At 44.5% G+C, this 25399-nt stretch overlaps 4 protein-coding genes across 11 annotated transcripts; 2 read left to right on the forward strand and 2 right to left on the reverse strand.

Moving 5' to 3' along the window:
* Positions 1-932: 932 nt before the first annotated feature.
* Positions 933-3345, reverse strand: lyrm1 (LYR motif containing 1). 2 transcript variants are annotated; one of them, XM_011604018.2, is made up of 5 exons: positions 3036-3345; positions 2314-2500; positions 2168-2228; positions 1683-1714; positions 933-1591 (listed from the first exon to the last, which is right to left on the reverse strand). In XM_011604018.2, the coding sequence occupies exons 1-5, from the start codon at positions 3200-3202 to the stop codon at positions 1478-1480; spliced, it is 561 nt and encodes a 186-aa protein (XP_011602320.2). In that variant the 5' UTR covers positions 3203-3345; the 3' UTR covers positions 933-1477. The 2 variants fall into 2 exon arrangements, with proteins under 2 accessions (XP_011602320.2, XP_003961514.1); XM_003961465.3 differs by having other exon boundaries at positions 2314-2477; positions 3036-3143.
* Positions 3346-3350: 5 nt separating this feature from the next.
* dcun1d3 (defective in cullin neddylation 1 domain containing 3) lies at positions 3351-10099 on the forward strand. 2 transcript variants are annotated; one of them, XM_003961315.3, is made up of 4 exons: positions 3351-3849; positions 4818-4900; positions 6432-6970; positions 8313-10099. In XM_003961315.3, the coding sequence occupies exons 3-4, from the start codon at positions 6540-6542 to the stop codon at positions 8854-8856; spliced, it is 975 nt and encodes a 324-aa protein (XP_003961364.1). In that variant the 5' UTR covers positions 3351-3849; positions 4818-4900; positions 6432-6539; the 3' UTR covers positions 8857-10099. The 2 variants fall into 2 exon arrangements, with proteins under 2 accessions (XP_003961364.1, XP_029700370.1); XM_029844510.1 differs by lacking the exon at positions 4818-4900.
* Positions 10100-10535: 436 nt separating this feature from the next.
* Positions 10536-23250, forward strand: katnip (katanin interacting protein). Of its 6 annotated transcripts, none has more exons than XM_029844445.1 (28): positions 10536-10647; positions 11260-11348; positions 12188-12264; positions 12506-12681; positions 13090-13208; positions 13302-13385; positions 13533-13664; positions 13799-14081; positions 14487-14632; positions 14746-14849; positions 14927-15023; positions 15118-15327; positions 15748-15885; positions 16739-17591; positions 17874-18638; positions 18737-18945; positions 19037-19115; positions 19192-19369; positions 19487-19652; positions 19747-19913; positions 19989-20053; positions 20139-20249; positions 20408-20547; positions 20626-20727; positions 20807-20967; positions 21110-21133; positions 21446-21537; positions 21627-23250. In XM_029844445.1, the coding sequence occupies exons 2-28, from the start codon at positions 11337-11339 to the stop codon at positions 21683-21685; spliced, it is 4749 nt and encodes a 1582-aa protein (XP_029700305.1). In that variant the 5' UTR covers positions 10536-10647; positions 11260-11336; the 3' UTR covers positions 21686-23250. The 6 variants fall into 6 exon arrangements, with proteins under 6 accessions (XP_029700305.1, XP_029700300.1, XP_029700286.1 ...); XM_029844440.1 differs by having other exon boundaries at positions 10624-10744; XM_029844426.1 differs by lacking the exon at positions 10536-10647 and adding an exon at positions 11780-11883 and having other exon boundaries at positions 11276-11348.
* Positions 23251-23290: 40 nt separating this feature from the next.
* cox6b1 (cytochrome c oxidase subunit 6B1) lies at positions 23291-24946 on the reverse strand. Its single transcript, XM_003961314.3, has 4 exons — positions 24694-24946; positions 24057-24172; positions 23729-23829; positions 23291-23520 (listed from the first exon to the last, which is right to left on the reverse strand). Exons 2-4 carry the CDS (start codon positions 24160-24162, stop codon positions 23467-23469), a joined length of 261 nt encoding a protein of 86 aa, XP_003961363.1. The 5' UTR covers positions 24163-24172; positions 24694-24946; the 3' UTR covers positions 23291-23466.
* Between the last annotated feature and the right edge of the window lie 453 nt (positions 24947-25399).

A 25399-nucleotide genomic window follows, 5' to 3' on the forward strand; every position in this document is an offset into this window, starting at 1 on the left:
AGGGACGCCCCCTGGTGGATATGAGAGCTATAGCTTCGAATTGGACTTTTTCGACTTGAAGACCAATTTAAACTTATTTTCAAAAATCTTTTTTTGTAATATTATATCTTTATAGTTTGTTAAACAGACCCTGTAACGGGATTAGTACCAACCTAATGGAGTTATATAAAAACATTGCTAAACTGGTTAATACCTGTCATAGAGTAGGCCTTATAATTCACTACTGGTGTAGATTATATTGGGCACTGGCTTCAGGTTCATTTCCATGCTCTATGACAGTGTTGGCACCATGGGATTCAGCGAGTCTTTTGGGCTCCATCATGTGGCTGCATGCTGACCAATTGCAGTATTGGAGGACAATGAAAATGACCTCAAAACTCCAGGAAAAGAGGATAGTGTGTGCCCCAAGGTGTCTGAGTAAAAGTGAAATGTTCTGACACAGTCCGCATTTACACACACACGCACAACGTGAGGCCCTCTGAGATTATTAGAAGTTGGAGTTTGCCGATCCACATTTCTCCTCACTGCTGGAAAGTGGGCCAGAACACAGCATATACTTTATTCTCCTGGGAACATGAAGTGTATATACATATAACCAGTTGTCCTCGTAGTGAATTACTGGTTTATGGAGCATCAGTAAACAAGCTTTTCCCCCATGTTGTTTTTAATTAAATATACTTGTGTGTTTGGCTTTTTCATCTATTTCTCGTGCTTTGGTTCTTTTGAACTGTGATCGTCATTTGTACTCGGGAGTTTCACTGCATTTGCAGTATATTTTTAAAAGTTAACCAGATGATGAACCACCGCTTCCTGTATCTGAATGAATCAATGGGTTCCTAGGAATTTATGAGGAAACAAAAGTGAAAGTTACAAACGCAAGTGCTCATTCATTATGGAGCAAGAACAAAATGAGCAAAATTTCATAACAAACCACTGTGCTAAATTTCTCGTTTATTTAGACTTGTGAACGTCGTTATTACCTATTTCATCATTAACAAAATCCTCCCATGACATAATGACTTTAAACCAATTACAGCAATCAGGGCCTGTGATAAATATGAAAATTTCAGTAAATTTAATTTTCAAATGTGCCCAAATTAACTGTTTCAATGTGTCTATTTCTCCATTGACAGACAAATTGGCTCTCTTTATATTATGTGAAAAATATTTTAGTTTTGCCTTTTTCCCCCCTAAAATGTAAATAGAATTCAGAGTTATTTGACACACTTCTTATCTTGGATGCTTTTAGATATCTATTTATACAGATGACTCGCACAACATCTTCAGTAATTACCAGAACGTACACACATACATTAAAATAAAAATGTTACCTTATGTTACAAATCAAGAGCGCTAACATTTTCCCTGCTCATGTTTAAGCCATAAACGTTGACATAAGATGAAGAAACTGCCGACAGCGGTTGTCTGAGAACTGCAGCCACGGTAACTTGAACACAATGAGGGACAAAATCGAGCGTCAGGTTTCGTCTTGTGACTGTAAGTAAATTGGCTTGGCCTGTTTCCTCAGACGCTGCTGCGCTCGCAGTCTCCTGCCTTTCTGAGTCGCCAGTCCGAGCGGTGGCAGGTAGACCTGAGAGAGTTACAGGGAACAAAACTGCTGAACATAGTCTGTCAACAGGGAATGAACTCATGCAGAGAGACAGTAAACTGGTAGCACTTACGGCTCTGGGATATGGGTTCCTGTAATGCAAACCTGAAATATTTTAAAAATGGCACAAACATTACACAACAATATATCAGCAGGACTGAAGAGTTCTTTATGGTCCCCATTTGTGATCCTATTCTTTAAAATAAAACCTGAAACTACAGAAGTACAGTCCCACAGATCCTGACAGATCTTATAAGAGCAGACACAATGATCTGGTTTTAATTATGGACTCCAGTGGAATGGAGTGATATAGCATCAACAGTAATTCAGCAACAAATCTTACACACACAAACACACGCGCGCGCGCACACACACACACACACACAGTCTGCATAGACCATTTAGGACATATTTTGTCATAATTTTTAGCGAGGGTTACCAGAAAAATATTACAAATGGTGCTGTGTGACTTACACCTTTGCACTGTTTCATCACCCTGATTGAAGAGTAAAAGTATATGAATTAAGATGCATATGTGGAAACATTCCACGAACCCACCTATTTCTATCCTTGCTTCACATTCCTTTATACACTTCCATATTGATTCTGGATCTGTAAGCTGATAGAATGATCACAGAGGACAAGATTAATCTTAGAGAGAGCTCATTTTTATATATCTGTATTTGCTGTATGGCTGTTTCTACCTGCTGATTCTGCCTGAACAATGTGCGGGCCTCCTGAACTATGTATTTCCTCTCAGTCTCTGTATCTCCTGCAGCTCCAGTCTGTGCCTGCCAGGTCCTAGCGACGCGGAACAACCTTGAGTATAATGATAAAACCGCCCTGCGAGTCGAAGCCATCTTCAGCGCTACAAAAAATAAAAAATAAAAACTGGAGAAAGGTGCAGGATGGGCATTAAAATTCTTGTTCTGGCTGATTCCTCATTAACATCAGCAAACCTCGAAAACCACTCTACTATGCTCAAATGCTTTTTTGTTTTTAAGACCACAAATATGCAAAGTGGTTTCCATGAAATCTCTTTATACACTGTATATTTACATCATTTAAAACTTTTAAAAATATCATGTCTTCTTTTCAGCTTCTTCAGTCCTAAATAACTGGTGGAAGTCTCTGATATATCTGTACTGTGCTGGTTTACTGAAGTCTATTGTTAGTGGTCGCTGGTGGTCATTTCATTATCGTGAAAATAGTGTGTATCCTCCTGGTCATCATGTGCTGTTTGGTAATCACAAAACCAGCATATCAGGGATTCCCACCAGTTTGTTAGAACTGGAGAAGCCTCTGGAATGAAGCGAATAGTCTTCGAAAACAGCTGCCAATATAGCAAATATGTTTCGTTAACATTATGCTTTAGCGTTGGAACAACTATATCTGCTCTTTTAAAAATACATCCAATTTGACCTACTGTGCCGGTGCGACAGGTTTATTTTGCAACGAGCCTGCAGAAACACATTCGTCGCATGTTGATGACGTTTTCCGACACGGTCGCATGGAAGCAGGAACGACCAGGAAGTAACGTTTAAATGCACCTATCGTCTTTACACGCTTCTTAAAGTATGAAGTCAAAAGCATATTTAAATTTAAAGCCACAATAGCACGACTGACATTTAAAGAAGACAGCGTTTGTATTTTTTGTATAGAGGTGGTTTTGTCACATTTCACCTAAAATGTTTCAAGGGATGAAATATATGATCAGGTTATTGCTTAGGTCGTAAGATTCTTGGAGTAAGTTAGTATTTTGACGCAAACAACTTTGTTTTGCAGTTCGGGCTTATTGTAATGTTGCCGTGGCTGAGACGAAGATCAGCTGTTGGTTGCTTGTGAGCAGAGAGGAAGTGATGCAGGAAAATGCCCACAATGTAGCACGACTCAATGACTACAGGGGGAGGCACAAAGAAATTGGTTGCTATAGTCCGAGGAAGACTTTAAAGTCATTCCTCATAGCAAGTGAACTCCCAACTGGTTTCAGAAGTGCACACTTGTTGCAAGCTTTCCGATTATATTACCTGAAAGGGGACCCTGCACAGATGTTGACGTTAAAGTTTTTTTCCCCACCTGCTAGCTGCTAACTAGGTAGCTAACAGTCTGAGTTAACGCGACGAGTTTTCACAGTTCGTTTGTGCTCGTTTATCGCTGTCCAATTTACCACATAGTTGAATTATTTTGGCATTGCTGGCGTGATGCACATCCCATCACAACCCATAGAATTTTCAATAAAGGTAAGTTTTTTCCCGAATTTAATTGTAGTATTTCTGTCTTAATAATCGACCTAGCTTAGCTGATAGCTAAGTTTTTGGTAACCGAGCTGATGCTAGCTAGCTATTGCGACGCCGTTAGGGCCAGATAATTTTAATGTAAATAGCTCTATAATAGCTGTGTGTGGGGATCGGTTTGAGTTTCAGAGGAAGAGCTTTTCGTATTAATGAACAGTTAAGTGCCGTGTTTATATGAGTAGGGAATGATCTTGTGTATGTGACAACCATGGATGTTTCTGTGCTCTTAAACTCAGTTTATCCTGACAGTTTTCGCCACTTCTTAGCGAGCAAAACAAACTGGTCGAAATTAACGTTTGTACCAGATGTTCTTAATTCCGTTGAACTTTATTGACAATGCACTCTGGCAACACAGTGTTATTCATTTCCGCCGAAACCTAAAACTACAATCTGACCGATGTCTGATGCAAATATTCAAACTCCCTTCGTTTATAAGACGAACTGGGTGGATATCTCGACGTGCACGACAAATGAAATGTGATGAATATCGGGGGGTTATATCGTTTGTATAGCAGGCATATCAGGGTGGGGGGACATTTGCCTCAACATGCCTCCGCAAGCATCCGTGCAGCCGGTCGGCATAGGCGCGTTGTTTATTGGTGGTCGCAGGGTAGAAAATGGTCTCAAACCGAATAAAAGTTGCTGTCTTTAGTTGTCTGAGGGGAAGTTGGGGGTCCAGATGCTGTGACTTTAATTTGAGAGGTTGGTGTCCACTAAAGTCACAGCATGTGCACATTTAACAGCGACTACAACGCGGTATCAGATCTGTGATGGACACAACTGTTGTTCCAGGTTGGTACAAAATGGCCCCATTTAGGTGGTCAGTCACGTGATGCCGTGAAACCAACCTGCGGGTTTACCTGTGGCCAGCTCTCCCTCTCTGCTTATGGTGACACCATAATGTGTCTTTTCAGCATTGCGACTGCGAAGGTCACAGCGATGGAGCAGAATAGAAGGACACTTTGATTTGTGGCCAGTGCCATCAGAAGGATTGTCTGTGAGTATCCCTGTCAAACACCTCGTGTATGGCCTCAAACTAATAATCATTAAGTGCCTTTGTCTGTATTAACCACTGTTGGTTGACTCAGTAGTGTTGGGGGGGGGGGGGTGCTGTGTAAGACCTGAGCTTTAATTTAACTACACAGGTTCTAATGCAGTAACCCTGTGTGATATGCCGTTGTTTAGGGAATTAGAACTGTTTTGTCTCTCTTAGGTCCTTTAAATTGTGTTTTGTGTGACAGGAGCAATTGTCTCAATGAGACGGTCCAGTATGACAAGCCACTTAAGTTTTGATGTTAACGCAGCTACTCGTTTTTTTTAGAATTTTTAGACTAAAACGCTGTGTATAGAACACTACACTTGCACCATAATGCCGAGTACGGGTTATTCTGTGTGTAAATACTGTCCAGTGACACGAGAAAGCTCTATGGGTTGGGTGCGCCTGAAGAAGCCGGGAGGCGCCTGGTCCCACGCAGAAATAAGATCAGACAGCAAACATGACCATCAAAGAATCTGAGGGAATTTGACCCATCGATTAGGGATCTACACTACGTAATCTCTGCAACTCTTTGTTTCCCTGTACTCTATGTGCTCTATACCCTCTACTCCCTGTATCATCTAACCTCAACATTCAAGGTTCCTGCCCAACCTCAGAGTTGTGAATTAACCTCCAAGTAGCCACGCACAGATTCATTAGCCAAACATCATTGTGCTCCTCTTTGCTCATTTGGATCTCAACTCAGGAGGCTGCACAGCGACCCAGGCAGCATCACAGTCCACTGAAGCACAAATGACAAACCCCATCTGCGTAGGAAACACGTTCACCTTGCACATTAATAAAGGGCCCATCAGACAGCTGCACACGGCTCTATTGCTGCACGTGTGTGCATCAAAACAAATATAAGACTGGAGACTTTTTAAACCATGGCTGATGAGGAGGCCCATGTTTGAGCTAAATGAAACCATCAGAACATTGTAATCTGTATGGAAACTACAAGATGTGAAATGGCCCTATTTAATTCTTAGTTTAAAAAAGATATTTCTTTTTCCTTTGAGACATCTATATTTAATTTATGTTCTGCTAAAAGGACGGTTATTGGGGCTATGAAAGGACTATAGGGATTATGAAGCACTTTTTCAAAAAGAAAAAAAAAGGATTTCTTGTGGAAAAGTGCTTCATGAATTTGCATCACTGAATCTGTCCTCATTCAGAGCTCGTGTAACTGGGCTGAATTACTTTAATACAACTAAACTGGGTTTTAATGATGATTTCTCTGTTTCGATGTGGAGTAAACAATGACAAAACGTAATGATTTAACTAAAAAATGGAATCAGTAGATATCTGTTATCAGGCATTTTCTTATTTTAAAAATTGTTCTTGGCTTAGAATTTCCTTACTATTATCCACATCCTAGACCAATGGTTCTTCGATCGGTTTCCCTCAAACAAACATTCTGATTACAACAAGAACAATTCAATGGCAGATGTGATGGTGACATTGATCATTTTTAAACTCTTCTCCCCCTCAGGCCTGAGGGTATGTTGAGACGTGCCGGCGGGGCAGAGCAGAGGCGTCTTGGTGGTTCAGAAGGGGACTAAAGGTGAGGAAAGGCAGATCAGGGACCAGGAAGGAAGACATGGGCCAGTGTGTCACCAAGTGTAAGAACCCGACGTCGTCCCTCGGCAGCAAAAGTGGAGACAAGGACGGCAGCTCCAAGTCTCAGCACAAGAAAAGCAGCGGGGGGCACAAAGAAGAGCCCAGCGTCCTGTGTAGCAAAGCCAGCAGCGAGTTGTTGAATGGCACCAAGGCCCAGGAAGTGCGAGTGGAAACCCCAGTCATCTCCGCGGTGATGGGCGACCCGCGGAAAGACGAGCACCTGGACAGAGACGGGCTGTCGATGCTGCGCATCAGCGAGCTGTTCCGCTGCTACAAGGACGAGCACGAAGATGCCATCTTGGAGGAAGGCATGGAGAGGTTCTGCAATGACCTGTGTGTGGACCCGGCAGAGTTCCGCGTCCTTGTCCTCGCCTGGAAGTTTCAAGCGGCGACCATGTGCAAGTTTACGAGGTAAACCGGTTTGTTGCTCTTATCGATGGGAGCAACAAATATCATCGCTGTATGTAAATGAGCTTTAAACCAGATTTCATAGACTTGGATTATTTTCAGTCCTATTTATTTATTTCTGGTTTCTGTGTGACAAAGGGATGGATTTTCCCTGCATTTAGATTATTTTTTTCATTTTCCTGATAAATTTATTAGTGATTACTATGAGAATTTGAGTGATGAGATCAATCCAACCATTTTCAGTTTGAGTTCCAGCGAGATTTTTACCATTTTAAGTGTTGTTTCACATTTCTAAAGACCGAGAGAGTTCACTGTCTCCTATTTCACGGGAATTTAACACATGTATTTTGCTGATAAAACTGAGCTTTTGGCAGAAGAAACAAGCAAGGTTCCAGATACATAAATACTCCCATCATGAAACTAGATAGTGTGGACACTGTTTACAGAGACGTGCAGTTGAAGCTTCATGATTTAACTTCTGTTCGATGGCAGTGCTAAGTGCTGCTTTCTGCCTGTTAATGAGATCAAATCGGTGACACGCTGTCACGTGATCATCACGGTCTGTGGCGGGACAGGCAATCAGCACCACTATCAAGGGGCGTTTAGAAAAGAGACAGTGATGGGGAGACCCAGCCTGTTTTTCACATTGATTGCTTAAATCAACACAATAATACCAGCCAAGCCTCAAAGCACAGCGTTTCACATCCAAAGAAAAGAAGGTTTCCAGCCGCTGTCAAACATGTTGCTGGAGTTTATCTGCTGGCTTAATCTCAGTGTCGGCTGGAGACAGAACAGGAGCGCAGGCTTGAATTCTCCACTTGGACAACAACATCGCTGGAGTGTGTGAAATATGTCCGTTCAAAAAATGACCCGGATCACTGGATTTTTGGGGGCTGTTGACAGGGCTCAGCATTAGTTTTGGACTCCGCATGCTAAAAGGATCATCCTGGCGTTTGAAAACTCCACTTGTAACCAAAGAAGCGGCTCCCTGAGCCCCATTTGTTGCAGTGTGCATATCTATCGTCGCTCTTGGCGCTCAGCTACACTCACGTTCACAGGAAAACTGTTTTCCCCGTCAGGTTGGGGGGCATCCCTGTTTGCCATCCCGCCCGGGGTGTTGGAGATGAATAGGGGGCCTCGCCCACGAGACCACTTGTCACAGCTCCGCCCCCTCGGATTTTTAGCTCAGCACTTTTCCATCCAGGCTTTGGATAACGTCACAGACACTTTTCACTGTCAGCTGAGCCCCGCTGAAGCTGCTCGTTGTATATGAATTCTATGAACTGTTGAAAGTGTGTCTGGAGTGATATTGATGTAGTTTGGCTCTTTTTCTCTGTGTCACCAGGAAGGAGTTTGTCGACGGCTGTAAAGCGATCCAGGCAGACAGCCTCGAGGGGATCTACTCGCGTTTCCCTTGCATGCTAGTGGACGCTCGTGGCGAGGAGAACTTCAAGGATTTGTACCGCTTCACCTTCCAGTTTGGCCTGGATGCGGAGGAAGGGCAGCGCTCGCTGCAGCGTGACATCGCCATTGCTCTGTGGCGTCTGGTTTTCACTCAGGATACACCCGCTATCTTAGAGCACTGGCTGGACTTCCTGGTGGAGAACCCCTCAGGTATTCGGGGCATCTCAAGGGACACGTGGAACATGTTCCTGAACTTCACTCAGACTATTGGGCCTGACCTGAGCAACTATAGCGAGGATGAGGCCTGGCCCAGCCTCTTTGACACCTTTGTGGAGTGGGAGTTGGAGCACCGGAAAAAAAAGGAGGAGCAGACACAGATGGCAAAGGAGGAAGAGGGGAGGAGTACCGAGACAGAGTGTTCCACCACCACAGATAGGCTCGAAACAGAGGGAAGCCGAGGCTCACAGACGTGGGGGGGCCACTGACCAGGAAACAAAATATTTGTAAGGAAGGGGAGGATGTGACATGCCTGTGAACTGTACACCTGTGAATCATTGAATGGATATTAGTATTACAATAACAGCTGTTCATTTCACTCTTTCTGTTAGGGTGGGATTCCTACTTTGTTTTTTGGTTTCTGAAAGGGCTCTAAGAATTATATTTTAAGCACTTCTATTTAAGTTATTGTTTTACATTGCTCTTCCCCTTGAGTGTTTTTAGTATTTGCATATGTGATTTATTATAACCTACTCCACCCACCATAACCCAGTGGCTATAGCTCAAACTTGGTTTAATCAAAGGAAAGCCATAGCATCTCCTTTACTGTCTCTCCTGGGTTGCCCCCCCCCGAATACTGCTGATGTCGGATACACGGAAATGACCGTTGGTGAAAAAGGGAAAATTGGATAACCTTACTGAAAAATAGTCCTTACCATCACAACATGAACTTCCAGGTCATCAACGTAATTTATTTGTATGCTTTTGATCTTGCAGTGCTGTGAGGAGTAATTGCACTTGTGTTGCCTCGGTTGCCGGGCAAACGGTGATGAATTCTGTCATAAAGCTAGTTTTGTTTTAACACGATTTTCAAAAGTCATATCTGTAAGAAATCCATTTTGGTTTCCACGGTAACACCCACCCTCTGTCCTGCATTGAGTGATTTGAGTGCCGCTAGTGCAGTGAGCTTTGCTCGTTTAAGCAAGGGGCTGTGCTCCCCCCTCGACCTCTAGCATGTACCACGCAGGCTGTAGCTATTATTGAGAAGCAGGTTAAGTGCGTTCAACACAATGATGCTGGCTCTCAAGACTTCTGACGACTCATTTTAGGCCATCTCTAACACAGAAAAGCATGTTGTTTTCTCCTTGTCCGGGGATGTGCAGAGTGCATTGACTGCTGCTGGTAATGGTTATAATAGATTGCACAAGAAAGAATTGCTTGCTTCATTGCCACACTTGCAATGCTCTGCAGAGAGATTAATGTCGATCACAATGTTTTCATTTTAAACATTTTCTAATCCGTAGGTTGAACTTGAGTAGGATGCTTTGGGAAGAACGAGTGTTTGTGGCTAATCAGAAATATCGTGATGTGGATCCACTTTGGTAAGAGGGTGGACTTGGCCTGTTTGGTTTACAACTGCAATGGTTTTATTTCAACATCCCTTTGTCCCTTTTTATATAAAATGTATTGATTTATAATGAATAAAAACAGTGTTGAACTTTTGACTGCGAAGAGCGAAAGTCCTTGTTGCTATGGTTTGGTTTTTTAACGTTTGCAGCACAAGTGACAGCTTGACTCGGCGCTGCAGCTGCTGCAGGGGGCGTGGCTCGAAGGGGCGTGGCTGGAAGAATACGGCGCTTCCAATTGGTGAACTAGTAATGTGAAGTCCAGCTAGGTGAAGTGAGCCGTAATATTTGACTTGACTACTAAACCTGGACTTGAGACGAGATTTTAGATTACCTTTGTTACAAATATCTTTATTGGTTGTTTTCTAGTTTAACAGCCAGTTAAAACAGATTGGGTCGGTATTGAATGCAACCCCTATTAAACTGAAGAATTGTTGACTTTATTTTAAACATAAAGAGCCTTCGGCTTTATCCTTACAGTGAAAACTGAAAAGAATTAAGGCTCTGGGTTGGTTATGTGGTTTATTGTCTCTTTTCTAGATGGTTTCCGTGGAAATGTTATCTTAAGCGCATGTGGATCGCTTAATTCAACGTCGGGAGCCAGCGACACTCGCGTCAAAAAGACTGCTCGGACAACGTCGTCTCATCACTAAGGTAGACCGTCACCGTTAACAACCAACAGTGGTCACATGAAAAATAGGTGGAAATCCGTAATGTAACAGGGAATAAAACCAATAATTTTACTGGAACGGTAAGACTTGCCCCGGTGTTCCCTGGTATAACAGGAAACGGTGTACAAAAATATGAAAAGAAAAGGAAGTCGATGGCTTTTTATTGCAGTTGCTAATGCTAGCCAGCCTTCTGTTTGTTGTTAGCATCCATGCTAGGTTGCTAATGATGTCTTTGCAAGACATCAGTTTTATCAACCAAGGATTTATCAACTGCAATGATAGTAAAGAATAGCACAAACCGTTTCTTCTCCGAGTAAGATTAAAACGCCACTAAAGTGCATGTGTCCTAATTTTTAATGCGTTTGCTTTAATATAGTAAATATTAAATGATCACATTTGTTAATCCCAGTGACCTTAAATCGGCAGGTTAACGGAATGCATGTTTCATTATGAGCAAAGCTTCGTTCGGATAACATGCTGTCATGTAGTTTGTGCCTCAGAAATGGGAGCTGATGTGCTGCATTTTTTCCTGCTGACTCGTCAAGCGACTGATGCGACATCTTAAAATGCATATCATTCCGCTTTTATGCAACAGTGGGGGTCTCTTGATGGGGATTTCGGCCGATTCTGCCCCAAATCTAGCAGCATGTGAATAACATCTGCAGCCACACGATGGATGACGAGGTTAGGACAGATTTCTTTTAACATTGTCGGGCAGACCGTATCTCTTCTTGATTTTTTTCCCTACTTCTTACATGAATTTTCACGGCATTAAACAAAACATTGCATGTGGTATTTTTCATTCAGCATAAGCTGTGTTCTTTGACACTAACAACTGCTCTTCCTTCTGTTCTTCATTTCAATTTCTTTGCTCCTCCTCTGACAGTGACAGATGCTGTAGCCATACTGATTTGTAGACCCTAAGTAAGGGATTTGTGATGCCTTTGTTCGTTTTGCATGATTAGATTTGTTAAAGACAACGGCATGAGTAGTAAATTGTCATGTTCACAAGACACATTTCATTCTCATCTGTCCTGTGCATCACCGTGAAATCCTGGTAATATTGTGTTATTGTAGTGTGTGGATGTGTTTTCTGCTTCCTCTTATCCCTGTAGTAATGCTGGGCAAGATACTTTGATGAATGATTCAGGGATCATTAATTAAAAGAAGCTGTAACCTTTTGCTAATGAATGCAGAAAATATTCTTAACAAGTATTACGTAAGTGAATATTTAATGATTATTAATCCTCCACGCTTTATAGCCAAATTAATGTTGAAAATCTTACAAAACAAAAGTTCTATGAAGGATTTCTATAATAATATTCCATCTGGATTCAAAAATGTGCATCATATTTGTAATGTTTGTCGCCATCGTGCCGTCCACCCACCCACTGCATGCATAGTATTGATGCATTCTAAATTCAACACTGGAAGATCTAATTGTGTTTGACCTGAACAGACCTGCAACTATTGGTGTGTGTTTTCATTTCTGCCTCACTGACTCTGTGTGTGTGTTCCTCAAGTGGAGCAAACCGTACCGAGGAGAGAAGAATGCCTCTTCTGTAGATGACCATTTAATTGAACTTCAAATCAAAAACAGGTGATACTCAAACACAGATTGCTGATAGGATTCTACTATTATATACATATATTGTGAAATACTGTACTTTTCAGTGCTCAATGTCTGAATTGAAGAAGATTTGTGTAGAATATGCAGATGGAAGTACAGCATTTATGCATGTCTTGAATCTTTAAAAACAATTCTGTTGTAGACACTTGGTAAATGATGTTTTCAAAGCTAATAGTTGTAGCAGGCATTCAATAACTGTCTTCACTTTCAGGATCTTGAAGCGGCTTAAAAACAAAACCACCAAGGAGATAGAGTTGGAGAAGCTGGAGAAAGGTTTTTCTATTTATCTCAATGGGGCCAATGCTGAAACCAGTAGGAAGCAGCACAAGATCTCCAAACACAAGGTCGTCTCTTCCAAACCTGTGTGGAAACCCATATGGCCAGCCGGTATGTTGCTGCTCCCGGTGCTGCATTAATAAGTCACAGACACTCCATATGAAAAAATAAACTCTTACATAACACCTCATAAGTTATTTACTTCTGTGATGTGAAAAGAAGAATTTGTTTCCAGTTCTGTTCTTCAATTAAAGGCTCCTCCTCTCGCTGTATGGACGTGTCTGTCCGAGTGCATGGAGCACCATGTGATGGCCACCACTGCCCAGCTTGTAGTTTGCATAACGTGGTTCCACATCCAGTCTTGTTGATGCAATGACAGTGACAGTTGTAGCTGGCGGCCAGGATTTTGCCTTCTTTCATGTGCAGTGTGCCATCTGCATATGTGCATATCACTTCCACTGAGGAAACAGTCGGCTGCAAGCTGCTCATGTTTACGTCTGTGCTGTTACTCATCCACAGATGCCTCTAGAAGTGCGCACCAGCTAACTGAAGATAGATGTAATCCAGAGCAGGACAACACCAAGAGGAGCCAAACTGCCCCAGGAAATGTTCACAGGAAAGAATGGGTGCAGGTAGAGGTATTTTTATGGGATAATAGTGCTTGCAAATCAGTATTTTTGGTGAATGTTAGGAATCAGGAAATATAGTATGTATTTTTTTTATGTTTTCAGAAACCTATCAGGATTCGGACAGAGGAAGGACCGAGTTTACTGATCTTCCCACAAAAGCCCCGTTCGGAAAGTAAAGACATGGAGGTAATGCATGATGGTTACTAACATCTGTGTTTGTGTATGAGTGTGTGTGTGCGCGCCTGTGTGTGTGTGGGTGGGTCTTTTTCTGGGTTGTGTCAGATGCAGCTGTCTGAACTATTTAGCATCTCTCCATCTCTTTGTTCCATACAGAGTAGTCCTTGTAGTCCCTGTTCCCCTGGAGACACGACGAGCGTGTTGCACTCATTCAGCTCTGAAAGCCAAGCAGGTCAAACAAACCAAGACCACAGTGAGAAGGTGCTTCTTAACCTCGAGGAAGTAAAGGTGAATAGAAGAAGAGTTCCATATGCTGTGGATTTATGAGTCAGTGTTTCATGGATGCTGCTGGAGAGCTTTAACAGTCGTCACACACACAGCTGTGCATGGATGCGCATCTAACGCTGACTTTTATTAACAAGGTTCTGCGTCGGAGCCTGGAGGTTAGCATGCAGCGAGGTAGCCGTGACTCTGCGGGGGAGGAGTCAGACGAGGAGTCGATAGAGGAGCAGATTGAGAGGGATGAGAGCACAGAGAGTCTGGATGAGCTCGGGCTGCCTCTCTCCTCCTCCAAGTCCTCCTCCAGTTCTCGGCCCTGCTCCTCACAAAGCCATCTCGACTCGGCAGAACTCATCGTCCTGGATTTTGGGCCCTCGAGGAAAGGTCTGCTTCTGCGTTTATTTTCGCATCCACTGTATTTGACAGGTGAAGTTCTGGGCTGCTCCTTTCTGTCTCCACATTTCCCCATCATTCTGATTCTTTATCAATTCTTTTAACTTTCTTTCCAATTTATCTCTGTTTGTAACACGTGGGCTGGCCTTTGTACCTCGACTATGGGGCTTATTGTACATGACCACATTTACATTCATGAGTTGTAGACTTTGAATTCGCTACCTCATCAAAGTTGTTTTTGTCAGTCATTTTTTTACCGTTGCTATGGAAACTGTTCTGCCATCATTCACTGTAGTTGTGTCATGTGGTCTTCAGGACAGTCTGTCTTGTGCACTTGCTCTAATGGTCAGCATCTGGGGTGTAGGATTTATGAGAATGCATAATCTCATGGCTGCATTCATTATTTACATTTTTCGCTCTTTCCATGGATCGTTTTAGAACGCATGCCTGGACGCATTTTGTCTGCAAGAAGGAGAGAAACCTTTGACACCCAGGACCCAGAGGAGACGGCTTGCAGTGTGCGTGAGGCCATTCAAAGAGAAAATGACCTCATAAAAACTCACGAGCTCTTCGGCCGCAGCAAGGTTTGACTCCATCTCCAGCACGCCAGCGCACTTTAGACTGCTACTCATTCAGAAAATATGGTTTTTTGATTCCCCCTTTGGCTTGGGAACGGTTTTGATTTGTTTGTATTCAGGACAGAGGACACCAGTCAGGAAATGGATCACTGAACAACAGTGATGAAAAGGATGAGAACAGGGTTGCGTTAGCCATGAACAGAATCACATACATGGGCTCCAGGTACGCTTACTGAATAAACATTCGTTAGCGGCCTTTCCCCCATATCAAAATACGCCACTTGTCTTTTGTCTCATCAGGGAACAACAGAAACTACTGAAAGCCTTGGAAAAACTTGACGCAGAACCCAGATACAACATTACCCAAAGTGTTACCACAGACTATTGCAAGCAGTGGGTGAGTGATCCCAGTTGAGGTTATAGTTGACCATTAATGCTGCTGGCTGTGATATAGCTAAAAGAGCTCCGTATGATGTGTGTTCATATTGCAGAGAAAGCAGTCTGCAGCGGAGGTCACCACTGCCTTATATGTTACCATGGAGATCCTGTCAAACTGGGGGAATGCTTTGCAGGTCGGTCTGACTGAGTTGCAGTTTTTCTGTCTGCGAAACAAGAAGCTGTACGTGTCCCCTCACGACCTGGACATCCGGAACGCTGACTATCCCGGGAATCTGGCGGCACTTGTTAATGGAAAGGCGAAAGTGAGTCACTCACTGCCCAGCTCATCCTCCCACCGGTTTCCAATGGTCTCTGTAACGCGTCTCATTTCCTTTTTATTTCGTAGTCCTCTTCTTTCAGCTTTTCGCTTCAGGGGTCACCACAGTGAATCTCCATCTCTTCTTTTCTCACCCCAGCGAACATCATGTCCTCTCCAGCGACCTCCACATATCTAGTCTCAGCTCTTCCTCTAGGTGTCCTACCTAGCTTTCATCCCCATGTCCACACCATCTCAGTTTTAACCTCCAAAACATCTAACATGTGCTTTGATGTGTTTATTATTTACTATAGAAAAGGTCCTTCTGGCCGCTCACACCTTTACAGCAGTAGTTTTGTAGCCTGATTTCTAGGCTATTTACACAAATACATATTTCCTGATTTCTTCTGTTGTCCTGTGTTGGCAGACCACCAAAGAGCATCACATGTGGACATGTCCTTTCCACCCTCCTGTCCAGCTCTACTTCATTGTCAGGAATACAGAGCGCTCCCCAGATTTTGGTTTATCTCATATCAAAATCTGGAACTACAACAGGAGCATTCATGTAAGCAAGAATCTATTTTTGTGCCAGTGCAGTTTATAATTAGACACTGTGGTTAGTCTCCTGAGTTTTCATCTATTTGTCGCTCTGGGGGTGGATCATAAATCCAGCAGAACTGTGTGATGTATTTAATGTGAAGTGATTGTTGTGGTTACGTCAGAGGGTGGAGCTTATAAGAGTCGTTGCCTTAGCCGCCAATCAGACAGTCCAAATGTAGAACAGTAAGAGATTAGCCCCAGAGGATTAGTGTGTGGGGAAGTGAGGGTTTCTTCTCAGCATCGCTCCTGTTCAGAGGCTACAAAGACCAAGTCTTACCTCTTCCATTATTGTTGCTGTTATTTCAAATCACTTCGTAAACCTGGAAGGTAAGATAACAGTGGGTGGGACACGTTCTTGTCTAAACTTGACTGTCAGGCGGGGCTTTAGAACGTTGTCGTCTGTAGGATTGAGCAGATTTGAGTTGGCTTTAGCATTTTCCTTCTGGCAGCCATGACCGGCCTATGGGAGGGTCACTTCTACTGTGTCTTCTGTTGTATGTTAATAACAAAGAAAGCAGTAGGACATTTATTATAGTGTTTCCCAAGAAATTTAATTTATGCTTTTTGGAATTATAATTTTAAAGATACACTGCATGCATCGAATTATAGTGACAGTAAAACTTCATTTAGAAAACAATAATTGAAGGAATTGTTGCCTTTCAATCCGATATCTGTCCTTGCATCACTATAAAAAGAACTGAACTATATTGTTATGGTGCACAAGGTGTTCTGTTGAAGATGACATCATTTTAAATGAGCTCTTACTGTGGAACAGATTTGTATGCTCCTATAAAAATGAAGCTCTATTTCTTTTTCAGGATCTTGACGTTGGTGCTCGTCATATAAAACTGTATCTTAACAGCACACTGGTGTTCGAAGGCGAGCTGGGAAAAGGTTGTGGCAACCAGGTTTTTGACTACAGCACCACAATTGACCTGAAGGACTTCCAGCTGTTGGACTCTCTGTTTTCCAGCCCTGTGTCTTCCAGACACAACCTAGGAAGTGCTAGCTCTCAGTGCATCGAGACTAAGAATGGTGTAGATGTGGGCAGCCCCCACCTCTCAAACCTACAGTCATTAGAGTCCACAGGCCAGACAATGATGGACATGGAAGAGAGATCGCGCACTTTGCTGCCTCCCATTATTTCTTCACCAGGAGCAGTTTCATCCTCCACTCGTCGCTCCTCAATGCAAAGAAGCTCTTTTGACCTCATTGCTTCAGAGGAGCCGCTCTCTCTCAGGCAGCAGGTGGAGCCGTTTGCACCATTAGAGCAGACAGTCACTACCCAGCCATCCTCACGTGTGGCCCCCCAGTGGCTTCAGCCCTTAAACAGGGGAGTACCGGAGGGCTGCGAGGCCAGCAGGGAAAAGCCCCGATGGCTGGTGCCCCAGAATTCTGCTGAGCCCAAGTCTTCTTCCTCGTCCGCTTCGATGCTCCCAGACCTGCCTTGTAACCCAGGCAGAGTATGCAGGGGTGTGGAGAAGAGCGTGAATGGGGGCCCGTGGAAGGCTAACTCTTTGGATCTTGGCTGTGACCTGCTGGAGGACCTCAAAGGAGAACCGAAACCAGACAGGCCCATCAGCGGTCGCAGAAGCTCATTCCGTAACGCCGCGGTACCAAGCAGGCCGTCAGAGGAGCAACACCTCAGAACTGCTGCGCTGTCTAATGCAGGTAGGATAAACTGTCAACTTATGACGCATTTACATGTTATTGCTTTATAACTGGAGGAATAAACCTGAGCTGAGACGTCAGCTATACAGTGCAGTTAGTTAGTTTTCACATTTTGTTATGTTGTGGTCTTATTTTAAAGAAGCACTTCCAGAACTATTCCACCTCTTTCCTCAGTACAGAGTTGAGGCCCTGATGGCAGCCTTCACTGCCTCCATTCCTCTTGACATGAACATGGCGTAATTGGCTGTGTCATTGATTGTTTTGTCTCTGTGTTTCCTCCAGAGGAGCCGCTGTCCTTGGTCCTCAACAGCAGACAGTGCTCGTCCATGGCCAAGCTGCACAGCCAACAGGACGAGACCCTCAGGGAGTCCTGGGACTCGCTCAGCAAGTTCAACCAGTGCCAACGCGGGCGCATTTCCAACATGTCTCTCGATGGGGACATCTTTGATGAGTTCCTCCAGCGCCATGGTAGGGGTCCGCCCACGCTCCCGGCAAACTCATTAACCGCACCCAGGAGCCCCCATTCCGCTTTAACTGCTCAGGGGGCGCAGTGTGAAGGTCCTGAGGATGATTCATCCATGGAGCGGGATGATGATTTTGAGATCCCAGTGCTTCCTCAGGGACAGAGACTGATTATCAACATCCTGTCCACCTGGGGGGACCGCCACTATGTCGGCCTCAACGGTCTGGAGGTGTTCAGCTCCAGCGGGGAGCCCATACTGCCCACCCACATCCACGCCGACCCACCAGATATCAACATCCTCCCCGCGTACGGCAAGGATCCACGCGTGGTCACAAATTTGATCGACGGGGTCAACTGCACCCAGGACGACATGCATCTGTGGTTAGCGCCTTTCACCCCGGGCTGCAACCACACTATCTTTGTGGATTTTGGGGCCCCCTACCAAGTGGCAATGATCCGCGTTTGGAACTACAACAAGTCACGCATTCATTCTTTCCGAGGGGTGAAGGAGGTGGAGATGGTGCTGGACGGAAGATGCATCTTCAGGGGGGAGATCGCCAAGGCTGCTGGGACCCTGTCAGGAGGTAGGTGAATAAATCACTCACAACAACTCACTACTCTCTGTTTGTGTGTCCTTTTTACATTTGCCCCCCTCCCCCGCTTTTGCTCTGCTGCCACTCAGGGATGGACCAGTTTGGTGACACTATCTTATTTACGACCGACGACGATATACTGGAGGCCATGTCTGGTTATGATGAAACCTTCCTCAGTGAAGGTGAAGGTCCAGAGGGCCTGGTTCACGAGGAGGAGTTTCAGAGACCACGGACGGCTGATGGAGAAGGAGAGGAGAGACCTTTCACACAAGCTGGTTTTAGAGAGGAAGACCTCGCAGTAAGCACAGAAAGATGCCAAAATTCTACATTTCCCCCAAATTTGCTGTGTCGGCACACTTAACGCTGCATGTGTTTATGTCCTCTCTCAGCTGAAACTCCATCTCAACCCTACTGTGAGCAGGTCTGAGGACCACATCGAGCTAGTTCCAGGAATGTACGCTGGAAAGAGTGAGTGGACGATTACACTCACAGGTTCAGTCTTTCTTCCGCCTGTCTGGCTCTCACACTGTCGCCCTGTCTCCAGGCCTCAGAATAGAGCTGATGTCAACGTGGGGGGACTTTCATTACATGGGCCTCACAGGATTGGAGGTGGTAGGGAAGGATGGAGAAGGTTTACCTTTAGACATCAGTATGATGGCCGCCTCCCCCAGAGACCTGAATGACCTCCCTGAGTATGGGGACGATCTGCGCACGCTTGATAAGTATGACCGGCGAAGTACACTTTTCTTAGTTCATTGGTGACCTTCAAAAATCACCAACTTGGATGACTGGAGTTGGATTTTTCTGTTTTTAATTAGCATTTTGTGTCCTTTACTCAGGCTCATAGATGGCTACAACATCACCACTGAAGACCATCACATGTGGCTTATCCCCTTCTCCTTTGGAGAGCCCCACACATTGAACGTAATCTTCAGCAGGACCCAAGTTATCGCTGGACTCCGGATATGGAACTACAACAAGAGTCCTGAGGACTCTTATAGAGGGGTGAGGCTGTCACTTAGCCAGCAGCGCATCGGTGTGGTGGTGCTGATATTTAATATTTCCCCATGAAGCACAAGTTCCTTCATCTTTGTTCCAGGTGAAGAGTATTCATGTTTTCATCGATGATGCCGCCATCTCCCCACCAGAGGGGTTCCTGATCAGGAAAGGACCGGGTAACTGTCACTTTGACTTTGCCCAGGAGATCCTCTTCATAGACTTTCTGCTGACACCTCCTGTCAACAGGAGCACAGAGGATTATCACAAGTAGGGGACCAGGAAGGATTCAGCCCGCTCTCCTGAAATGGGGATTTGTTTCTAATGTTGTGGTTTCGATTTCAGAGGAAGCTCCGTGAGACACGAGCAGCCGAGCATGGACTACGAAGCTCCCATCATGCCTTGTGGGTGTATCCTCTGATAAATGTGTGAATGGAGACGGTGTCTAACAGTTATTGACTACAGTCGTGATCCACCTTGACCTTCACCCACCAGTCATATTTCAGCTGCAGCTGTTAACAACCTGGGGAGATCCATACTACATCGGTCTCAACGGCCTTGAATTTTACGACCAGAAGCACGAGAAGATCAGTCTGAGTGAAAACAGTATCCTTTATTAGAAAAGATCGCTCCTTTTTGGGTTCGGTCAGGCCAAATAGAGATGCTATGTCATGCTAACAGAAGTTCACGGCGGAATAAGTTGTGAGTTATTTTCACTGTTGGATATTAAAGGGCATGAACGTCCTCAGCACGGTGACCTCCAGACATAGCGGCGTTTCCAGACAGCGTGAACGTGCTGGACAACGTGAGCGGCGACGTGAGAACTCCAGATAAATTAATAGATGGAGTCAACAGCACTCATGATGGGAGGCATATGTGGCTGGCCCCGGTTCTGCCTGGACTGGTAAACGCTTCAACGGTCCATTTGAACGCTCCAAAGAGCTTTCGTGTACGGTGCTGATCTGTAAACAATTGTGTCTAGGTCAACCACGTCTATGTCATTTTCGATCAGCCGATGACCGTGTCCATGATCAAGCTGTGGAACTATTCAAAGACTCCACAGCGAGGAGTAAAGGAATTTGGCGTAAGCATGTCTGTTGGCTGTGGGAAACACAACAGCTTTCCAATTTGTTCCCCTCCGCTGACATTCTCTGTCTCATTAGCTGCTGGTAGATGACCTCCTGGTGTATAACGGCATTTTGGACTGTGTGAGCTACGTTCCACGTGGCATTCTTCCCACGTGCGAGCCGGTGGTGCCCTACCACACTATCCTGTTCACAGACGATGCCTACATCGCCCACAGAGAGAGGAACACGGTTATCAGGTACCTGCAGTTTTACATAGGTGTCGGCTTGTTTGCAATGATTGAAATCGCGAATGATTGAACCAAGAAGGTCAGAATGAAGATCTCCACAAAAGAAAATGGTGAGTAGTTTTAAGCAGACGTGTACTCTTCTTTGCTTCAGCCCCCGTGGCAGAAGACACCGCCAGTGAGTAACAACGCCCCAATAGCACCTCCCTGTGGTCAATCCCTGTATGGACGGCTGCTGTCGTGCCTTCGGATTCCTCCCCTGTCGTTGCCACACCCTTCTTACCACACGCTTGACTTGTGATCCTTCTGTCCTTCCTCTTTACTTTGATCCCTCCCTCATTACTTCTTTGTTCCAGGACCTGTTCGGTTTGTTTTGTTAGTCAGCCCCAGATTTATGTCTCCCCTTTCTGCCCTGAGTTCAGCAGGCACGAAGGTTATGGTTTATGGTTTATGGTTTGTCACAGGCCGTTTTTGTGCTCTTGTGTTTCAGTAACTACATTGACGAGGATCAAGATGTAAAGATGACTGATGAGAATCAAATAGTCCATCACAACAAGAAGAAGCAGCAGACGGCTGACCCAGGCGAGTCCGGGCAACTTCCACAAATGTCATAGTCATCGGAATTTGCAGTGCTCGTGAACTAAAAGCTTGTTTACTCTGCCTCACTGTAGCTCTCCGACCGAAAACGTGCATGACAGATGGAGGGAAACACCGAAAACAGAGGTACTGATGAAGGGGCGAGGAAGAGGAGGACTGAAACCTAAGCTTTGGCCCTTTTTTTGCCTGCGACACCTTTAAATAAAACCCAAAGAATTCAACCAGCCATGGTCCTGACCGAAGGGGTCAGGGCTCACACACACACACAAACACATGAATACACGCACACACACTCAGACGCGTGTACCTACCAACACAGGGTGGCAACTAATTATATAATCAATTGATTGGTTGCACATTTTTTCCCAATAACCCCTGTATTATATTTATCACTTCATTCAAACGATATTACTGTTGCCTAAATATTCCACGAGAAAGTAAAAACTAAATAATATCAATACAATAATGAAAGGACCACAGCCAGCACTTTGATTAATGATTATTATTGATTGTATTGATTGTTGTCGCAGCCCTAGTCTCTCTCTCTCTCTCTCTCTCTCTCTCTCTCTCTCTCTCTCCCCCCCCCACACACATATGTCCAACCAGTCCACATTGTTCCATCTGCCCCTTTTCCCCTGCCCTGAGGACTTGCCCCCACAACAGCCTCCTCATCCTGTTGTGTCTGCTCAAAATGGCAGGATGAACCCATGAGGCTGCTTCTTTTCCAGCCTTGTCACCGTGCCTGATATGAACTCTTCCCCTGCGGCTGCTAATCGCCACCTATGTGCTGCACATTTAAACGCTGCTTGTGGTTTTTCACTATTTCATAAAAGCTCCCAAGGCCACACGAGACCGTTCAGAGGATGTGGGGAAACATGAGTAACCTGAGCGTTCCAGCCTTCCCACCGGTGAAGCCACCTTTGTAAAGCTATGCAGGCAATTCTAGCAACGGCGTCTCTTTGAGCTGATGCATATTACAGCCCATGGTGTCACTTTTGGTGGTTTTCAGCGTGAAAATAGTTTGGTGGTCTGATTTTTGTGAATTTCAGCCTGAAAACTGAAGCTTCAGCACCTTTTCTTTTAATGTATATTTGGCTTTGTAAAGTTCGGGCAGTATGTGAGAAGCTTTTTTTCTTCTGTTTGAACATCACTACAATCCAAGTGACCTTCTATCGAAGCTGCAGTCCGAGGAAGATTCTTTCGAAAGCAGGTTTTTTTGGTTTTTTTCAAAGTAGATTTAGCTTTTTTGTTGGAAGTATTAACAGATTTGCAGATTTATATAATGAGCAACCTCTAATATGCAAGAACTGTAACCCTAAACCTCAAAATTAAGGGATTTTATTCAAACTATAGTTTCACTGCAGTGTGTAGTTGCTGGTGTGGTTCTCTTCAGTCAGTATTTACGAACTTGTTGCTTCATCATTGGCTGCTGTTATCATGGCTGCTGTTATCTTTAAATGTTGGACTAATCACTGCATCATTGAGCCTGAATATAATCATAATACACTCTGTACCAAATGGGAGTAAATATATATGAAATGCATTTTTGTATTTAATGTCAGTGTGTGCAACTGGTGTAGGGTGGCTATTGTATGTGTGACATTTGGTGGATTCAAATATTTATTTTTTTACTCTCAAGTATACATGTAAATTTGATGTAGCTGTATTTGAAGGAATAAAGTTTTAAACAAATTCTAAGTTGACTATTACTTGTAGACAGAAGAGACGACAGCAGGGATAACTTAAATACATCCTGAGACACTTTACTGCAGAACTAGCTGTACATTTCAGAACATTTGTAAGGAATGAGCATTCAGTTAGAGTCCACGGAGGACAAACCATCAGCAGTGGGAGGTGACCCGCCACGCTGACATTACTGATTATATATTTGCAGATGAACAGCCTTGCAGGAGGTTAGATTTTGCCTGGAAAGGTCCCCTCTTCTCTCTGCTCATCCCATTTCTGAATCTAAAGAAACGAGCAAAACAACAAAAATGGTGAATTCACACAACAGGGTTGTTTTCCTGGGGTGGAATCTTTTAAAAGGACCAATATGTTCGTGTCTAACATTCATGTTGACTTTGAGGATGGAACATTAGCGCTTGTTTGACCCCAGCTGAACAAACTCAGAGCTGTGTCTCGTCTCAGATACATTTAAAAAGTAAAAAACACTTACCCAGGACATGGGGCAGAGCGATTTGTAGACCCGTTTGTACCAGTCACACGGGGCTGTGTCTACTCCTTTGGCATCCAGAGCCTTCTGGCAGCGATGATAGTCTGTGTGAGGAACGACAAAAGCAATTGAAAGTGTCAAGAATTCAGGTCCAGCCCAGGGTTCAAGGGTCGACAGACCTCCACAGGGTTTGGAGAGGGCAGTGCAACAGTCTTTCAATATTTTGTAGAACAAACATTCTGGCTTGTTTAGTGGAGAAGTAATGCTTTGGTTTCATTTCTGAAGCTGAGAAATGTGTGGAAAGTTCTTTGACCTTGACCAGCAGTCTTACCCAGATAATTGGACCAGCAGTTCCTGGTCTGGTTCTGGTTGGGGAATCTGGCGTCAAAGGGGGCAGTGCGATAATTCTCAAGTTTGTCTTTAATGTCTTCAGCCATGTTTCCAGCTCTGCAGTAACAGCAGTATGAAACGATTAAAAAAAGATGGAAAAACAATTGGTTTATTTTACTGAGCTAAAAAAAGCGCACGGACGCGCAAGACTGTGCGGGAGCTTCATGCGTCACCTGACGGGGGGATTTCTAGGAACATATCACACATTCCCCTTTTACACCGTATTTTACTGTCAAACGCGTGTTTTTATACGGAAGAATGTTAATGAAGAGCAGTGACTAAAATGCGGAAGATCAACCTCGACGTGTTATTGACGACCGTCTTATCATCGCAACGTTCACCAGGCCTGAACAAGCATTTCCTGATAAAATAACGCAATATAAATACATAAATAATATTTTAAAAACCGTTTTTAAATTAACATAACATTACTGCACACTATACCGACAAAAGATCTATATCGCCCTCAAATATTTTCGTTTTTAGAAGACGCCACAGGGCCTAAAAAACATCCTCATGCACACTTTTAACTCAAATGTGGATTAATGGAATAATCAAACACATGCCGTTACCGTTACCTTGTGTGTTAGCTGCTGCCTCGGCCTCTAAGTGACTTTTATACCGGACGGTGGAAGTGTCTCCTTCCACTGATAAACGCCGTGCGCCTCTACGCTGCGCGCGCGCGTCGCCCCGGATACGTCCGTGCACGCAGCCGTGCAGTTCGATCCGACCGGTATGGCGGCGGCAGGTCACATTGAGATATCACACATGTGCTTTCAACTTTCTGTTTGGCACAAGAGCGCAGAGCGATCGCTCCGGAGTGATGAGGGCGCCAGAGGCACGTTCCGGCGTTCTGCTGCCCATAGACGATCTTTGGCGCGCAGCTGTGGGATATACCGCTGTGCGCTTCACGCGGAAGTATTCTGCTTTCGTGAATCATTAATTGGCGTTTGAACTTCAGACTGGCGGGGGCTGGTTTGATTGTGAAGGTGGGGAACATCAGGAATTCTGTCAGGGGACGCGCCGCATGGATCGGGTCCGACATGTGTGGCAGGAAAAGCGAAAGCGATGCGCGGCGGCGCTCAAATGCCGACAATGAATGGAAGAATTTCTCCACATTCACGTAAAAAAGACTGGCGTCAACGTGGATAACCATGCTGTTACACTGTCATTACCCCCGCAACACCGGGTTAAACAAAGTCTTCTGCCCTATGTTGCGATGCGCAACGTAAATCCCACATGGTTATTCAGCTTCAGGTATGAACTCCTCCATGTAGAATCCCT

This window comes from Takifugu rubripes, chromosome 1 (genome assembly GCF_901000725.2).
Source record: "Takifugu rubripes chromosome 1, fTakRub1.2, whole genome shotgun sequence".
NCBI classification, from domain to species: Eukaryota; Metazoa; Chordata; class Actinopteri; order Tetraodontiformes; family Tetraodontidae; genus Takifugu; species Takifugu rubripes.